Source organism: Aegilops tauschii, chromosome 1 (genome assembly GCF_002575655.3).
Source record: "Aegilops tauschii subsp. strangulata cultivar AL8/78 chromosome 1, Aet v6.0, whole genome shotgun sequence".
Classification (NCBI taxonomy): domain Eukaryota; kingdom Viridiplantae; phylum Streptophyta; class Magnoliopsida; order Poales; family Poaceae; genus Aegilops; species Aegilops tauschii.
In genome coordinates, this window is record NC_053035.3 from 320,300,639 (window position 1) to 320,315,409 (window position 14,771).

At 43.8% G+C, this 14,771-nt stretch overlaps 1 protein-coding gene across 1 annotated transcript; it reads left to right on the forward strand.

The window, feature by feature from the left end:
• The first annotated feature begins 3,682 nt into the window (after nt 1–3,682).
• Nucleotides 3,683–7,243, forward strand: LOC109766710 (serine hydroxymethyltransferase 4). Its single transcript, XM_020325490.4, has 4 exons — nt 3,683–4,631; nt 5,182–5,572; nt 5,659–5,760; nt 6,825–7,243. Exons 1-4 carry the CDS (start codon nt 3,768–3,770, stop codon nt 7,067–7,069), a joined length of 1,602 nt encoding a protein of 533 aa, XP_020181079.1. The 5' UTR covers nt 3,683–3,767; the 3' UTR covers nt 7,070–7,243.
• Nucleotides 7,244–14,771: the final 7,528 nt, after the last annotated feature.

Below are 14,771 nucleotides of genomic sequence, written 5' to 3' on the forward strand. Positions count from 1 at the left end.
ATGTGTCTTTTTTGTAGTGTTGGTTACTCCGAGTGATTGATTGACAAGTATCAACTAGAGCAACCCATCCTCCGAAGAACCTAAGAGAATCCTAAGTGAGGAAACATCCAAGCCAAAGTGATTGAGCATCACTTAAGAGATTGTCCTGTGTGATCTGACTCATGTTACCTTTCAAGACTTTGATCTTCCAGAGGGTTAGGTGTAATGTTCTGAGCACCCAAGAGGAATTTGTTGAGTGCCATAGAACGAGTCTGTGAAGGTTTTGGAAGTCTACCTTGAAGACTTACACGTGTGATTGGGCGAGGTCTAAGTGATCTTAGCTCAAGGGGAATAAGGTGAAGACGAAGTGTTTCCTGAGTTAAATCTCAACCCTCCCTAACCAGACGTACAGTTGTCACAACAACTGGAACTGGTCAAACAAATCCATTGTCTTCATCGAGCAATCCAGTCTATTTCTGCAGCTCTTTAATTTCCACATCTGTGTTGGCGAACTTTTCTCCCTCCTCTTGAAGGCTTTGTCTGAAGAATTTCTCAATTTCATCAATTCATGACATGTTTTTTTGTCTTCGGTCTAGCTATGCTTAGCTTAAATATCTTCGTATTTGCATGCATTGTATGATTAGTTACTTCCTATGCATGTTCTATTTCGTCATGATGACTTAGTTGCTACTCTGATTTGCATGCATATTGTAGTTCCACTTCTCTTTAGATTCCTCATGCTGTTATCCTTCAAAGAACTCGTTATTTTGTAAATTTTGATAAAAAAAACTCCCTTTCACCCCCTCAGGTCGATATCACGCACTTTCAACTGGCTAATATATGTGGGCCACTGCTCCATAGAGCTATCTAGACCATTCGTGGTTGTTTGGGCCTGTATTCTGTACCTGGCCAGTGAATGATTGCCAAACCGTGAATGTACACCAAAAGTGTCACAAACAAGTTTGTGTGTCTCCCATCACTACTTATGTACCCCGGTGTCCCACGCATTATCAATTTTATCATTTGTTTATCTCTCACTTGGTCAGATTGGAATATTTATCTCATATGTACACGTGATAGGAAGTCTGAACTTGTGTGAATAAATATCCTTTTTTATTATACTCCCCAAAAGTGAAAAGCATAAGTTTTGAATCACATGTTCTGGTTTGCAATGGCCCCATGGTGCACTACTAGCAATGTTGCTTTGTGCAATTTAGTTTGCAAGTGATTATAGATGAAGCGCTTGTTTGATGGCAAGAAAAGTGCACAATTTAAGTAAATCAGCTCTCACTGGCACAAATTGTGTAAGTCATACCATCATTATATAACTAGCCGATATGAGGTGTAAAGAGAGGATCTAAAAAACACCTTTTGTGCGAAAATTATTGCTCATTATATATGTCATAGAAATTCACATTGTTATATTTCCTTTTATTCTACTCAATCATTTCATGTGTTATGTTAGAGAAAAACCCCGCAAAAAATGTTGGAACTAAAATTTTATCAACAACAACAACAAAGTCTTTAGTCCCAAACAAGTTGGGATAGGCTAGAGGTGAAACCCATAAGATCTCGGGACCAACTCATGGTTCCGACACATGGATAGGAGGCTTCCACGCACACCTGTACAAGGCTAGTTCTTTGGCGATACTCCAATCCTCCAGATCTCTCTTACAGACTCCTTCCATGTCAAATTCGGTCCACCCTGACCTCTCTTGACATGCACGCTTTAGTCGTCCGCTATGCACTGGAGCTTCTGGAGGCCTGCGCTGAATATGCCCAAACCATCTCAGACGATGTTGGACAAGCTTCTCTTCAGTTGGTGCTACTCCAACTCTATCTCGTATATCATCATTCCGAACTTGATCCTTCCTCTTGTGGCCACACATCCATCTCAACATGTGTATCTCCGCCACCCCTAACTGTTGAATATGCCGTCTTTTAGTCGGCTAACACTCAGCGCCATACAACATTGCGGGTCAAACTGTCGTCCTATAGAACTTGCCTTTTAGCTTTTGTGGTACTCTCTTGTCATAGAGAATGCCAAACGCTTGGCATCACTTCATCCATTCGGCTTTGATTCGATGGTTCACATCTTCATCAATACCCCCATCCTTCTGCAACATTGACCTCAATTATTTAAAGATGTCCTTTTGAGGCACTACCTGCGACTAACCTCCTCCTCCTCATGCCTAGTAGTAATGAAACTGCACCTCATGTACTCGGTTTTAGTTCTACTAAGCCTAAAAGCTTTCGATTTCAAGGTTTGTCTCCATAACTCTAACTTCCTATTGACCCTCGTCTGACTATCATCAACTAGCACCACATCATCCGCAAAGAGCATACACCATGGGATATCTCCTTGTATATCCCTTGTGACCTCATCTATCATCAAAGCAAAAAAGAGATAAGGGCTCAAAGCTGACCCCCGATGCAGTCCTATCTTACTCCGGAACTCATCAGTGTCGCCATCACTTGTTCGAATACTTATCACAACATTATCGTACATGTCCTTGATGAGGGTAATGTACGTTGCTAGAACTAAAATTTTATCCTTTGTGAAAAATCGTCACTTGTTGTATGTCTATTGAAGAAAGAAAATGTTATCTTTTTTTTATTAACTAACCAATATGAGGTGCAAAGAGGGGATCTAATTTTTTTTGTATGAAACTATATCTCATTATATATGTGTAAGAAAACTCATTTTATTATACATTTATTCTACTCAAACATTTTATGTGTTATGTTAGAAAAAAATCCCGCAATACTTTGTGGAAGAATTGCCGCTTGTTGTATATGTCTATTGAAGAAGGAAAATGTTATCCTTTAAAAAATGTCGCTTGTTTTCTTTGTCTGAAAGAATTCATGAAATCAACTTTGAGCATTTAAGGCTTTGATGGATAATTATATTTTAGATAAATTTATTTATTATAGGTCATTTGACTATAGCAGCGACTTCGTGGATTGGTTGGCACGGAAGAGTTGGCATGTTAGCAGCGACATCATATAAATTTAGTTAAGCATTATTGGTTATCATATTATTATGTTTCATCATTGTCCTTAGTTTACTCAAATTTATTTTCTTTGTTTATGTTTTCAAATATTTTATATAATATCTTTATCATTATTATAAAAAGTAGACAGCCACAACAACGTGCACCATTGTAATCTAGTGAGTTCCTCTTAAAACCAGGGACCATGAGGTTAACCATTTGAGTCTTCTATCCCTCTTCCCGGAGATTCTCAAACCCGTCCTTCCAATATCTAATTGTCTCATCAAATGTTGTCATTCTTTCCATCGTACACTTGTCATATGATTCTTTTTTCAACAATTCCAACTCACGGACGATAGCTTGCCATGATGCCGGCGAACAACACGGAAAAACAGTGTCCAAAAGTGGCCATTGGGGCAGTAAAAATAATCATTTTTTTATGTTCACAAGATAAGTGTATACAATGCTTTTAAATATTTCAGCCCCAAACTCATCAAAATACAAATAGAGATAAGCAAGAAAGACAAACCCAAATGTAAATAGTACTCTCATTTCTTTTTGTCTTTCTGTGATATACATTCATGTTGGAATTGTCTTTTTATCTCTCTGTAGATGTAGAAACTTCGCAGAAAGCAGAAACCCTTGTTTTCTCAAAAAAAAAAAAAGCAGAAACCCTTGCAAACCCACGCGCATATAAAGCGGCGGCGGTGGCGGCGGACCAGCCCTACCCGATACGAACCAACCCCAGATTTTCCCCGGGCGCCGCAGCCGCATTTCGTCGAGCACAGGACGCGCATGGCGATGGCCGCGCCCCACGTCTCGCACTCGCAGCCACCCGCAGGGCGCGCCGCTTTATTCGCTCACCCCACCACCGCGCAGAACTCCTCCCCTCTCCGCCTCCCTCTCGGCCGCGCCGCCGTCCGGCCCGTCCGCCTCTACGCCGTCTCCACCGATGCCGCCCCTGCCACCGCCGCCGCCGCGATGGACGCCGTGGCCGACTGGGGGCTCACCCCGCTCGCGGAGGCCGACCCGGAGGTGTACGACCTCATCGAGCGCGAGAAGCGGCGCCAGCGCACGGGCATCGAGCTAATCGCGTCCGAGAACTTCACCTCGCTCGCCGTCATGGAGGCGCTCGGCTCCCCGCTCACCAACAAGTACTCCGAGGGCATGCCCGGGGCGCGCTACTACGGCGGGAACGAGGTCATCGACGAGGTCGAGGAGCTCTGCCGCGCCCGCGCCCTCAAGGCGTTCCACCTCGACCCCGCTTCCTGGGGCGTCAACGTGCAGCCCTACTCCGGCTCCCCCGCCAACTTCGCCGCCTACACTGGGCTGCTCCAACCCCACGAGCGCATCATGGGGCTCGATTTGCCGTCCGGAGGACACCTCACTCATGGGTACTACACGGCCGGGGGCAAGAAGATTTCGGCCACCTCCATCTACTTTTCGAGCTTGCCCTACAAGGTGAGCTCCGACACCGGGTACGTCGACTATGATAGGCTGGAGGAGAAGGCCATGGATTTCCGCCCCAAGCTCATTATCTGTGGCGGGAGCGCGTACCCACGGGACTGGGATTATGCCAGGCTTAGGGCCATCGCGGACAAGTGCGGGGCCATGTTGCTGTGTGACATGGCTCATATCAGCGGTCTCGTTGCCGCTCAGGTATCAACTTTTCTGTATTTCTGTGCCTTTAGATGATTAGATTATGTATTGTATCTGTTGCAAGTCTAATAGTTTATTGATTAAAACAGGTTTTAGTATGCTATCGATTTAAATGTAAGTTGCCGTTATTTATTGCAACAATTGAGACCAAGCCTGATCAATTGTTGCAACAATGGATGCTCCCCGCTGTATAATCATGTTCATGGAGGGTCCTGTCACTGAAAATAACATTGACCTTCCATGAAATTGTTTCGCTAATTTTGCTTACAGCCTCTCACTACTGAAACACAGTATTTTGTTGAGTCTATTGTGATAATAGTTATCATCAACATACAGTAAGGTAGTCGATTTCTGCATTCTCTAACAAGAGATGCTGTTTGCTGTCATTCTCTTGGTGTTTAAGGCCACATGAATTTCACTGGGTTTTGGCAGGAACTTTACTTTGAACTAAGCAATTTGCAAAGGCTTCCTGTGGAACTCCCATATTCCAAACTTCCGTTTAATTATTATTTTCACCTCATTGATATTATTTTGTTTTTTTCTCTTACAGGAGGCTACGAATCCGTTTGAGTATTCTGATGTGGTTACCACCACCACCCACAAGAGTCTCCGAGGGCCAAGGTCTGGTATGATATTCTACAGGAAGGGCCCGAAGCCTCCCAAAAAAGGCCAGCCCGAGGGTGCTCTTTACGATTACGAGGACAAGATCAACTTTGCAGTGTTTCCATCACTCCAGGGCGGCCCTCACAACCACCAGATTGCTGCCCTGGCAGTTGGCCTGAAGCAGGCAATGTCACCTGGATTCAAGGCATATATTCAGCAGGTCAAGGCCAATGCTGTTGCCCTTGGAAACCATCTGATGAGTAAGGGCTACAAGATGGTTACTGACGGAACAGAGAACCACCTTGTTCTCTGGGATCTTCGCCCTCTTGGCTTGTCTGGTATGCAGAACAATTTAATTTGGCATCTGTTTATATGGTCGTATTCAGTGCTAACTTGCTCTAAAATTGGTTTTCTGAATTTATAGGTAACAAAGTTGAGAAAGTATGTGATCTGAGCAGCATTACACTCAACAAAAATGCCGTCTTTGGTGACAGCAGTGCACTGGCACCTGGTGGTGTGCGAATTGGTTAGTATCTCTTCCCAAATACGGTTTTGTTACTCTCTGTCCCCACATGCTTTGGAGGTTGTTAATGGTTACTGGCAAGAAAATAGGTCGGAAGGCACTCAAATTAATCATCTACTATAGTCATTCGCACCGGCCTGTGAGAGCATGTGAAGTATGAGGTGGCCCGACACATTAGTGTGTTGTGGATTTGTTAATAATTTTCTTTCTTGTGGAATATTATTGCTTTTGCCCATGTATAAGGGTATTCCCGTTTCATCTATGAAGGATCTTGCCTAGTCTAAATTGACTCCCATTGTTATTAGTGCAAGCTGAAAATTTTAATTTTTCCAAGGACCTTTCTCTGAGTCTGAATCATCATTCGTCCACCACTTACTTAGCAAATACAGAAAAATATCCAGCTCACTAGATGCACTATTGTCATTCTCCCAATGTTCAACATCTTGTGTAAATTTATGAACTGGAATCTGTTATGACTTTTATCCCAGTTTTTTGTTCTTTTTTCCTTTGTTGGTTTTGAAAGGCAACAAAGTACAATGCTTGTGTTCAAGTTCTTAACCTTGCACTTGGAAGGTTCATGTCATCATTCTCTAATATTTGTCCTGAAAAAGCTTTCATTTAATTTGTGGCTGTGCAAGAATACAACACCATGTTATTGTTAGGAGTTACGGTGTAATTACAGTGGAATGTATATGTCATCACTCTCTAATACATGTCTTGAAAAGGCTTGTCAGTTTTGTTTTGTGATTGCGGAAGAATACAACAACACGTGAACTACTATATCTTGCAGCATAACGTACTTAGACCGCTGTTTGCCTGATCCACATACCTGACATTTTAATCATTTCCTTACTTTAGAGTTTCTCTTGCATGTTTAACCTTCATAAGATCTTTTTCATTTTAGATATGCATCACTAATCTATCCCTTTTTGAACAATTGAGAAAAAAGAAACATGCGGCACAGATGAACTCGCTATCCAGCTTTTTCTATGAGTAAACTGTTTTTTTTTATATTGAGAAAACTGGATATACCAGCTAAGTTCATTATATCTGAATGTCGGTTCTAGGTACACCTGCCATGACCTCGAGAGGTTTGGTCGAGAAGGACTTTGTGAAGATTGCTGAGTACCTTCATCAGGCTGTAGTCATCTGCTTGAATGTCCAGAAGCAGCGAGGTAAGCGTTACAATGATTTCATCGTTGACTTGGAGAAGAACGAGGACATCGCGGAGCTCAGGGCAGAGGTCGAGAAGTTTGCCATTGCATTTGAGATGCCTGGCTTCCGGGTGTCAGACATGAAATACAAGGATTAGGCTGTGGTACCATGCAGATCGTTTTCTTGTAGCAGCAAATTGGTGCCCTTAAGGGGCTGATTGCTGTGCTCTATTCGTGATGTATGATTATGGTTGAGAATGATATGACTCATGAATAATCATTGAAGGCATGCCATAACATGGAGATGGTATTTCCTAGCCTCAGTTTTCTGAGCGATTTGTGTGACCTCGTTGGCAGTTTGTTTATGTGGTTTTTGATGTTTAAGGATTTCTATTGTCAGTGAGGCCCCCTGGCGGAAGCCTTGCTTGGTGCCCCACTTGTTATACGCGGGAGGGCACAAAGTTAAGATATGGTATTCTTTTACCAAAACTTCAAAGTATTGCAGTACTTCAGTTTACCGTTCTTGTTTTTATCATCGTGTTTCTCGTAGTGAGATCTTCAATGGTATGCTTGGTGTATTTTCTGAATTTCTTTTGTATTGCTCTTATTGCTATCGTTGTACTTTCATGGCCCATTTGTCTTGTAGATGTACTGCCATAGGCGTATATTATTTTTGTGCTTGCTCTAGTTGTTTCTTTAATGCCGTGTGTGTATCAGGGGTATTGTCCTATTCGTAGTTGTTTTTTACTGCTACTAGCAAAAAGGCCTGTGCGTTACAACGGGAGAAAAAAAAATCCACTCATATTTCTAACTGGGTTAGTTGGACAAACTGTGATCGAACCCTTCCATCAGTAATTTTATTTTTCTTCGGTGCGTCGCCATGGGTTTCCTCTGTTGGACCAAAACGGATGGCAAATATGAAATTAATTGAAGCGGGACTAAACCAAGAATATCACCTCCCTTTAATAGTGGAAAGGGCTTAAAAACAACCGACTGATTTAGAGACTGCGTAAACCGCCTCCTGCTTCGTACACGTGTCCAAGCGAACAATTCCACCAGCGTAGCCTTATCTCTTCCCTTGAAGTTTTCCTCCACTGGTTGCGGCGTCCGTTGCAGCTTTTCAGCGCTCTCTCTCTCTCAGGGCGTCATCGGTGTTGCATTGTAGCAGCATGTAGTGGGCAACGCAGCACACGGTGGTCGCCGATGGCGAGCGCCGCTCACTGCCGGTGCTGCAACGCAGCATGCAGGGGGCCGGCGGCGAGCTACTCACTAATGCAATGCAGCACGCGGTGGTCGCCGGTGGCGGGCGCCACTCGTTGCCAGTACTGCAACGCAGCATGCAGGGGGCGGCGGCGAGCGGCTCACTGCTGCAACGTAGCACGCGGTGGTCGCCGTCGGTGAGCGCGGCTCGCTGCTGGTGCTGCACCGCAGCATGCAGGGGAAGGCCGACGGTGAGAGCTGCTCACTTCTGCAAAGCAGCCAAGAGGAAGGCCGGGGGCGAGAGCTGCTAACTGCTGCAATGCAGCACGCGGTGGTGGCCGGAGCGGGCGTCGCTCACTGCCGGTGTTGCAACGCAGCATGCAAGGGGAGGCCGGCGGCGAGTGCTGCTCACTGCTGCAACACATCACACGGTGGTTGCCGGAGGCGGGGGTCGCTGACCGTCTGTACCGAGGGGTGGCAGCAACTGCTGGAGCAGTTGCGAGGGGCGGCGGCGGCTTCGTTGGCAATTGCTACAAGACGGCCACGCAAATGCAGTGAGATGAAGGCTACAAGTGCGGTTGGCATGCTGGGAGCAGTGCGGCGTGATCGCCATGAGACATGGGTGCTGTTCCTCTCCTCGCACGCAAGTTGACATTTTTGCTGCGGGGCTAGAGCAAAGGTACCAGGTGATGAATAGGAAGATCCAACGGTGCACCATCTGCAATCGGATGGCTAGCGAGGCGGTTGAACCTTTCCCAGGATCAACCGGTTTATTCGTAGCAGCGCCCTTTAATAGTAGGTATCTCTACTCCTAATGTTTCAGTTGGTAGTCTCCGTTCCGGGTTTATTTTCGTCCCACCACTTTCGTCCGGTTTTTTTTCGTCGGTTTTTTCGTCCCCTTCTCACACCCGAACTGCCCGGCCCGCTAAAAAAAAATCCCTCGTCCGATCCCCAACCTCCCCCATCCCATCGCCGCTGCTGCCTACCCCTCCTCCTACCGGTGCGCCACCACTCCCGCCTCCTTCCGGCGCGCCGTCATCCCCGCCTCCTACCGGCGCGCCGCCGGACCCTCCTTCTTCCATGGAGCGCCGCCACCCCGCTGCCTCCTACCGGCGCGCCGTCGGACCCTCCTTCTTCCCTGGAGCGCCGCCACCCCGCTGCCCTCGCCATCTCCCACCATGGGGTAACCCTAGATGGCGCCGGCCCGCCGCCGCCGACGTCGCTCCTTCTCCCTCGGCCCTCAGCCACCAAACGGCCGCTGCATCACGCCGATTAGGTCCTACCCCAGGACAGCCACGGGTGTCGTCATCTCCAGAAGCCTGCCCCCAAATCGTTGCCACCTGCGCCTCCGATTCATCCAACGTCGGTCATCTCCCTCTTCGTCCTCCACGGGTGTTGCTCTGCCTCGGTCTATAATTAACGTCCATGCCCCAACGCCTTCTCGCCGTTCCTCCCCTGAGCGCGCCCCGCGGCTAACCCTAGGGACCGAGTCAGGCTTGCCGGCGTGGCCGCGTCGTGTGCTGTTGGCACCCCACTCCACCTGCTCTGCTGCGCCCCGGTCTCCAACAGCCATTCTGAGGAACCCATCTCGCCGCCACCATCGTCTGCTATCCTCCAACAAGTGTGCTGCGGTACGCCGATGTCCTCCCATCGGCAAGCTCCGCCCCTGCCGGCATCGTCCACCCACACCATGTCCTTCTCTTTGCCAAGCAGCGTTAAGGTATACACAAAACCCCACCTCTCTCTTTCTCTCCATGCCCTCTGTTTCTTTTTGATCTGATGTGTATTGAGGTTCAGTTTTCACCATGTTGATCTGATGCTGAGACGTGCTAGCTACAACAGAAGCAGCTAGACACTTTGGTTTTGCAGTTCCAAAACTACACAAAAGTTGGAGAGAACGTGTACCATTACCATCAGTGGTCGGGGAATAGAACATGAATCAGACAATTCGTTCTTTGTACAATCAGAGTTTAGAGGGCAGTATACTGCATCACAATTTTGGTTCTTTTGTTGTTGCTTGTATAAATGATCACCTACATTGTAGGGGCTTCTCCCTATACTGGGCTTTAGAATGTGTCGCAACTAAAAGTCAAGGAATTTTTTCAGTCGAATAAAATTTAGTAACTAGCCTTTTCATATTGATCTTTATCTGCAGCGTGATGGGTGTGGACAAAAACATGTGGTGTTACCTTACAGTATGTACTTTATCTTCCTTTATGCCGCATACATAATGGAATTAGAAAGTATATTTTTAGTATATTAAAACTAGCCTGTCCCTTCCTTTTAGTGTACTGAATTAGTTCTTATAATCTAATCAAGTGTACACTTATCTGTTGTCTGTACTATAGCGGTGATTATCAGAAGTCCAAGACCACACTGTAGGCAGGAAAAAGGAATGTTCTTGGTAAGCTATAGTATTCCATTCTTAATTTACTCACTTCAATGCATAGTTTTGTTAGTTCTTCCATTAGTTTCTATTGAAGTATGCTCAATGGGATAGGGTTTAGAAAGTTATATGCATAATGGGAGATTACTTGATTTGCTAATCCTTATCTGGTTAGCGATTCCTCACAAACTCAAGCGATAATATGCACATGTTTCTTCGTGTCGTACTTTGATTTATGCGTGCTGATTGAGAGATTCTTGGTCTTCAATTTTTATGTACAACTCAAGTGACCAAATTGTATTAGATTCTTTTCCCTCACAAACTGCAGTCTTGGTGCCTTCCTGTTGAAAAAAAAGAAATGGGGGCATGGGGCACATTATGCGGTCAGAACCTAGCTGTTACTATACAACCATGAACATAATTCTGGGAGGTAGCACGTGGTCGTTCTTAGTAACAGTATGTTGGAATTGTAGGATATAGCTCTCATTTTGTTTGGTGTTGGAATAGTAGGTTGCTCGCGGGTGACTTCTCAGGTGTCACGGCGCTTGCATTGTAGATTAGTAGAGGGAATATTGAGACGACGAGGAGAGGCGACTTAACTGCAGTCCGCACAACACCATGAACCAGGTAGTACTAACTTGCCACTGCCACATTTTCCCACTCATTTCTTTCTTATGCATACAATTTCCATTTTAAATATTTTATTTAGTTTTTCTCTACTTATGTTGCATCTTATGTAATGCATATGAAAGTTTAATACATTGACAAGTGTGAACTATGATTCTCTGTAGAATGTGAACTTCTGGACTCCTCTCATAATTATCAACATTTTCATATGTTGTAACCTCTTATGGGCTGATATTTTGCAAACACCATAGAACTTGATAGGATAAAGATTTATCACTCGAGTTCAATCTTCGTGAAATACCCCCTCTGTCTGAAAATATTACGTCTTATATTTTGAGACAGTGGGAGTATATGATATGTGAGAATGACAAAAGAGTCGAACTGACACTACATGTCCTTGAGAAAATTGAGAACCTCTACTTGCCAATTGCTAAATAAATCTCTAAAACACTTCCTTCATCATTCGGTACATGTTCCCTGTAGTAGATTGGATGGAGAAAACATTGCTTTGGCTTTTGTTAGTGATATGAAACTTCAATGCATTATCACTTTTCAGAGGTGAAGCAACTTTCGGTATTTTGTGACAGCACAATCTGTTCTTCTATTTCCTAATCTTGGTTGTTCACTTGCTTTTATTCACAGGGTAAAGAGGTCAATCTCTTCCGATACACAATTGTTGAGGTATGTATCAATGTCCAAAGGTTAAAAAAGAACCAGGTTACACCATATGGTTTAGGTTGCTCACCTTGGTTGCTGACCAGGTGTTCAAAAATCTTAGTGAGAGAGGACATTGACGGTGCGAGAATGGAACATAACGAGTTTTTTTGTGTGTGTGTGTGTGCATTACCGAAACGTTGCACGACATGTGAGTCTACATCTAACTTCCTTTCAGTTTTCTATTGGAAATAATTATTTAGAAATTTTCACTTGGACACTTATCCTCTCTTTGTTTATCGTTTCATAGGACTAAGAAAAAGTTCATCCGTGTGTAACTACCAGGTTCTTGAAGTCCGCCCTCTCATTGATTGGAACGGGGTGAGAGTTGTGGAATTTTTGCTGTGACCACCTGGACTAAGATGACAGGGCTGACAAAGATGAAGCCAAGGTAAGCCGTGCCTCTGGTATTCTTGCTTAACATGTGAAATCCATAAGACAATTCTTTCGAGTTGCGACCTGCATTGTGGTGTCTCCGTTCATCAATTTCTGAGCACCAGCTCCAATGAAATTAGGTGTTCATCCAGCCATACTCCTAGGTGGCTTTCTTTGGCCTGCTTCTTATTGTGTATTTAGTGGTTATGCACAAGCCTCATCATCTGATATTTCTGCAGTAATTACTGAAAACAATTTGAGGACAAAGCTTTGATTGTTGTTGTAGTTGAAGATTCAGAGTTGCTAGGCAGGCACAGTTAACAGGGATAAGAAACTATAGAAGATTTATCAAATCAGACATGGGCTTGGTTATGCAATGATTCATTGGGATCTGAGGTAATCAGACCATACACCCAAACTTAAATTTTACTTGCTTTTAAATGTTTAGGAGGCAGATGATGTTTGATATGCTAGACTGAAGTACGCACCTTTTAAGAGTATATCACTGATACTCCAGTCACCAATAAAAATGGAAGTGCTGAAATTAGTTTGTAAGGAAACAAACTAAATAGTGAGTCCCAGCAAACCTACTGCCTAGATTACACGAGCTCATTTTAGCTCTAAGAGTTCTTTTTTTTTATCTCTTTTACATTCTGGTAAACATGTGGGTGAATAACAGTTAGAAATTGTTCTATATGTACACGGGAATTCTAATAGAACTGATGCTTGAAGGAATAAAAACGTCTATAATATTTGTAAGCCGGGCACTAGAAAAGCTCACTCCTCACACCAGATCACCATCGCCGACGTATCTACTTTTCCGAAAGAGAGTCCACATGTTTACTCATGTTCTCAGTTTTTTGTTGTTTCGGGGAAGGTTTGTTAGAAGCCAATCTCTTCAGCAAGCCCTGGAGAAAGATAGCTAGATATAGTGGTACTTGCTAGCGTTTTAATGGACACCTCCTTTTGGCCTTTTTTAGTTTCTTGAATTAGCTAAGAGACTTCAATGAGTGAGTATGTTTTGGTCCCTCCCTTTTTCTGTGTCTTTTGGAGTTTTGCATTGTGGTGAGAGGAGGATAGAGATACCCCAATTGCCATGGGGACCAGAGATCAGCTGAGGTCACATAGTTTGTCTCGGCATTACAATGTGAGGTAAAGGAAGGAAATAAAGCGATGTTAGAATATTACAATCATATATCCGAACATATTTTATGCAGTTGACCAATGGTGTTGTTTCATCGATTTTTACTTCTCTAGAACCACCTGATTTATTGGCACAATGCCTCGGAACAAGCACAGAAGCAAACCAAATCAAACTGTAGCTGCATCTACAAAAAAAATCATTTCGCTCTTGATGTGGCGAGCTTTATCAAGTTCAATTACGCAGTACACATCAGGCAAATCTGCAACCTCACAAACCACGAATGATGCAGCAAAAGCTCGTAATCCAAAATTGATTGAGATTTCTTATTTTGGTTGGTTAGTTGCATCAGTGACAAATCTCTAGAGATGTTGCATATTTTTGGACAATTGTTGGAAAATACCTTTATGTTATACCTTTCCGCTAAAATTTGTATTATTTTGCAAAGTAGGCTCTGCGCTAGGTGGGGTTGTCATCCTCCATTATTTATGGCCATGACAAATGACAATATCAGGATGCTATTCAACTTTGACTTTTGTCGACATGTGTTTTGATGCTACTTCAATTCTTTAGCGCATCGCGATGAGGCTGATACTGTTGGTTGTACACTGAAGGTTGAAAATGTTAACTGTTTTGAATAGAGTATTTCAATATATTGGCACAGATTAGCAACAATACTTACTATGGTAATTACAATGCCATAAAATTTCTGAATTATTAGAATATTTTGCACTATTACACATTATTTAATAATCGGTGCAATCTAATGTTAATCCACCTAAATTTGATAATAGCTAAAATTTCTAACATGCCTCACGTCTTCATGTTTCTAGCTTCAAATTCTTAAAAACAAATTGTTCTACAACTCTCTATCTTGCTAGAATGGACTTGTTACCCATATATGTGTATCTACCTGAGAGCAAACTTTACATACTTAAAAAATGTACCTTTTGTGGTTAGAATCTAACTGCGTTTTTTGTTTATAACGATAGATAATTTCTGCCTGGAGCAGAAGGTTATAGGGGTGGCCCAGATATCATGGAGAGGCGCCGTGCTCGGTCCAGTAGGAGCTTCGGGTCAACACTGGGGCTGCGTGGTGGGCATGAACCATGGCGACTGCCTTCCGGCTTTATTCTGTTGGCTCGTACATTTGCCGCTGGCTATTCTTACAGAATCATGAATTAGACTTAGGAGAATTGGCAAGTCATCACATGAATTTTTTTAAACTATGAGGTGCTACAGGTAAACATGATGAATTCACACTTTTAAACTGCCTGGTGATTTTTTAAATCTCCAGGCAATCAGAACATATGCATTTTCTTTGTTTCTCGCTTCATGTTTTGTCATGGACTACATGAGTTTCATGTATACCAGAATGTTTTCAAACCTGTGATTAACAAGTTCTTTTCCACTTCTA

Excerpts from the sequence above, each read along its gene's own strand:
- LOC109766710 (XM_020325490.4), top strand. The coding sequence starts at position 3,768 with ATGGCGATGGCCGCGCCCCACGTCTCGCACTCGCAGCCACCCGCAGGG. Across the intron at positions 5,573-5,658 it reads TCGCCCTCTTGGCTTGTCTG|GTAACAAAGTTGAGAAAGTA; the intron begins GTATGCAGAACA and ends CTGAATTTATAG. Across the intron at positions 5,761-6,824 it reads ACCTGGTGGTGTGCGAATTG|GTACACCTGCCATGACCTCG; the intron begins GTTAGTATCTCT and ends TGTCGGTTCTAG.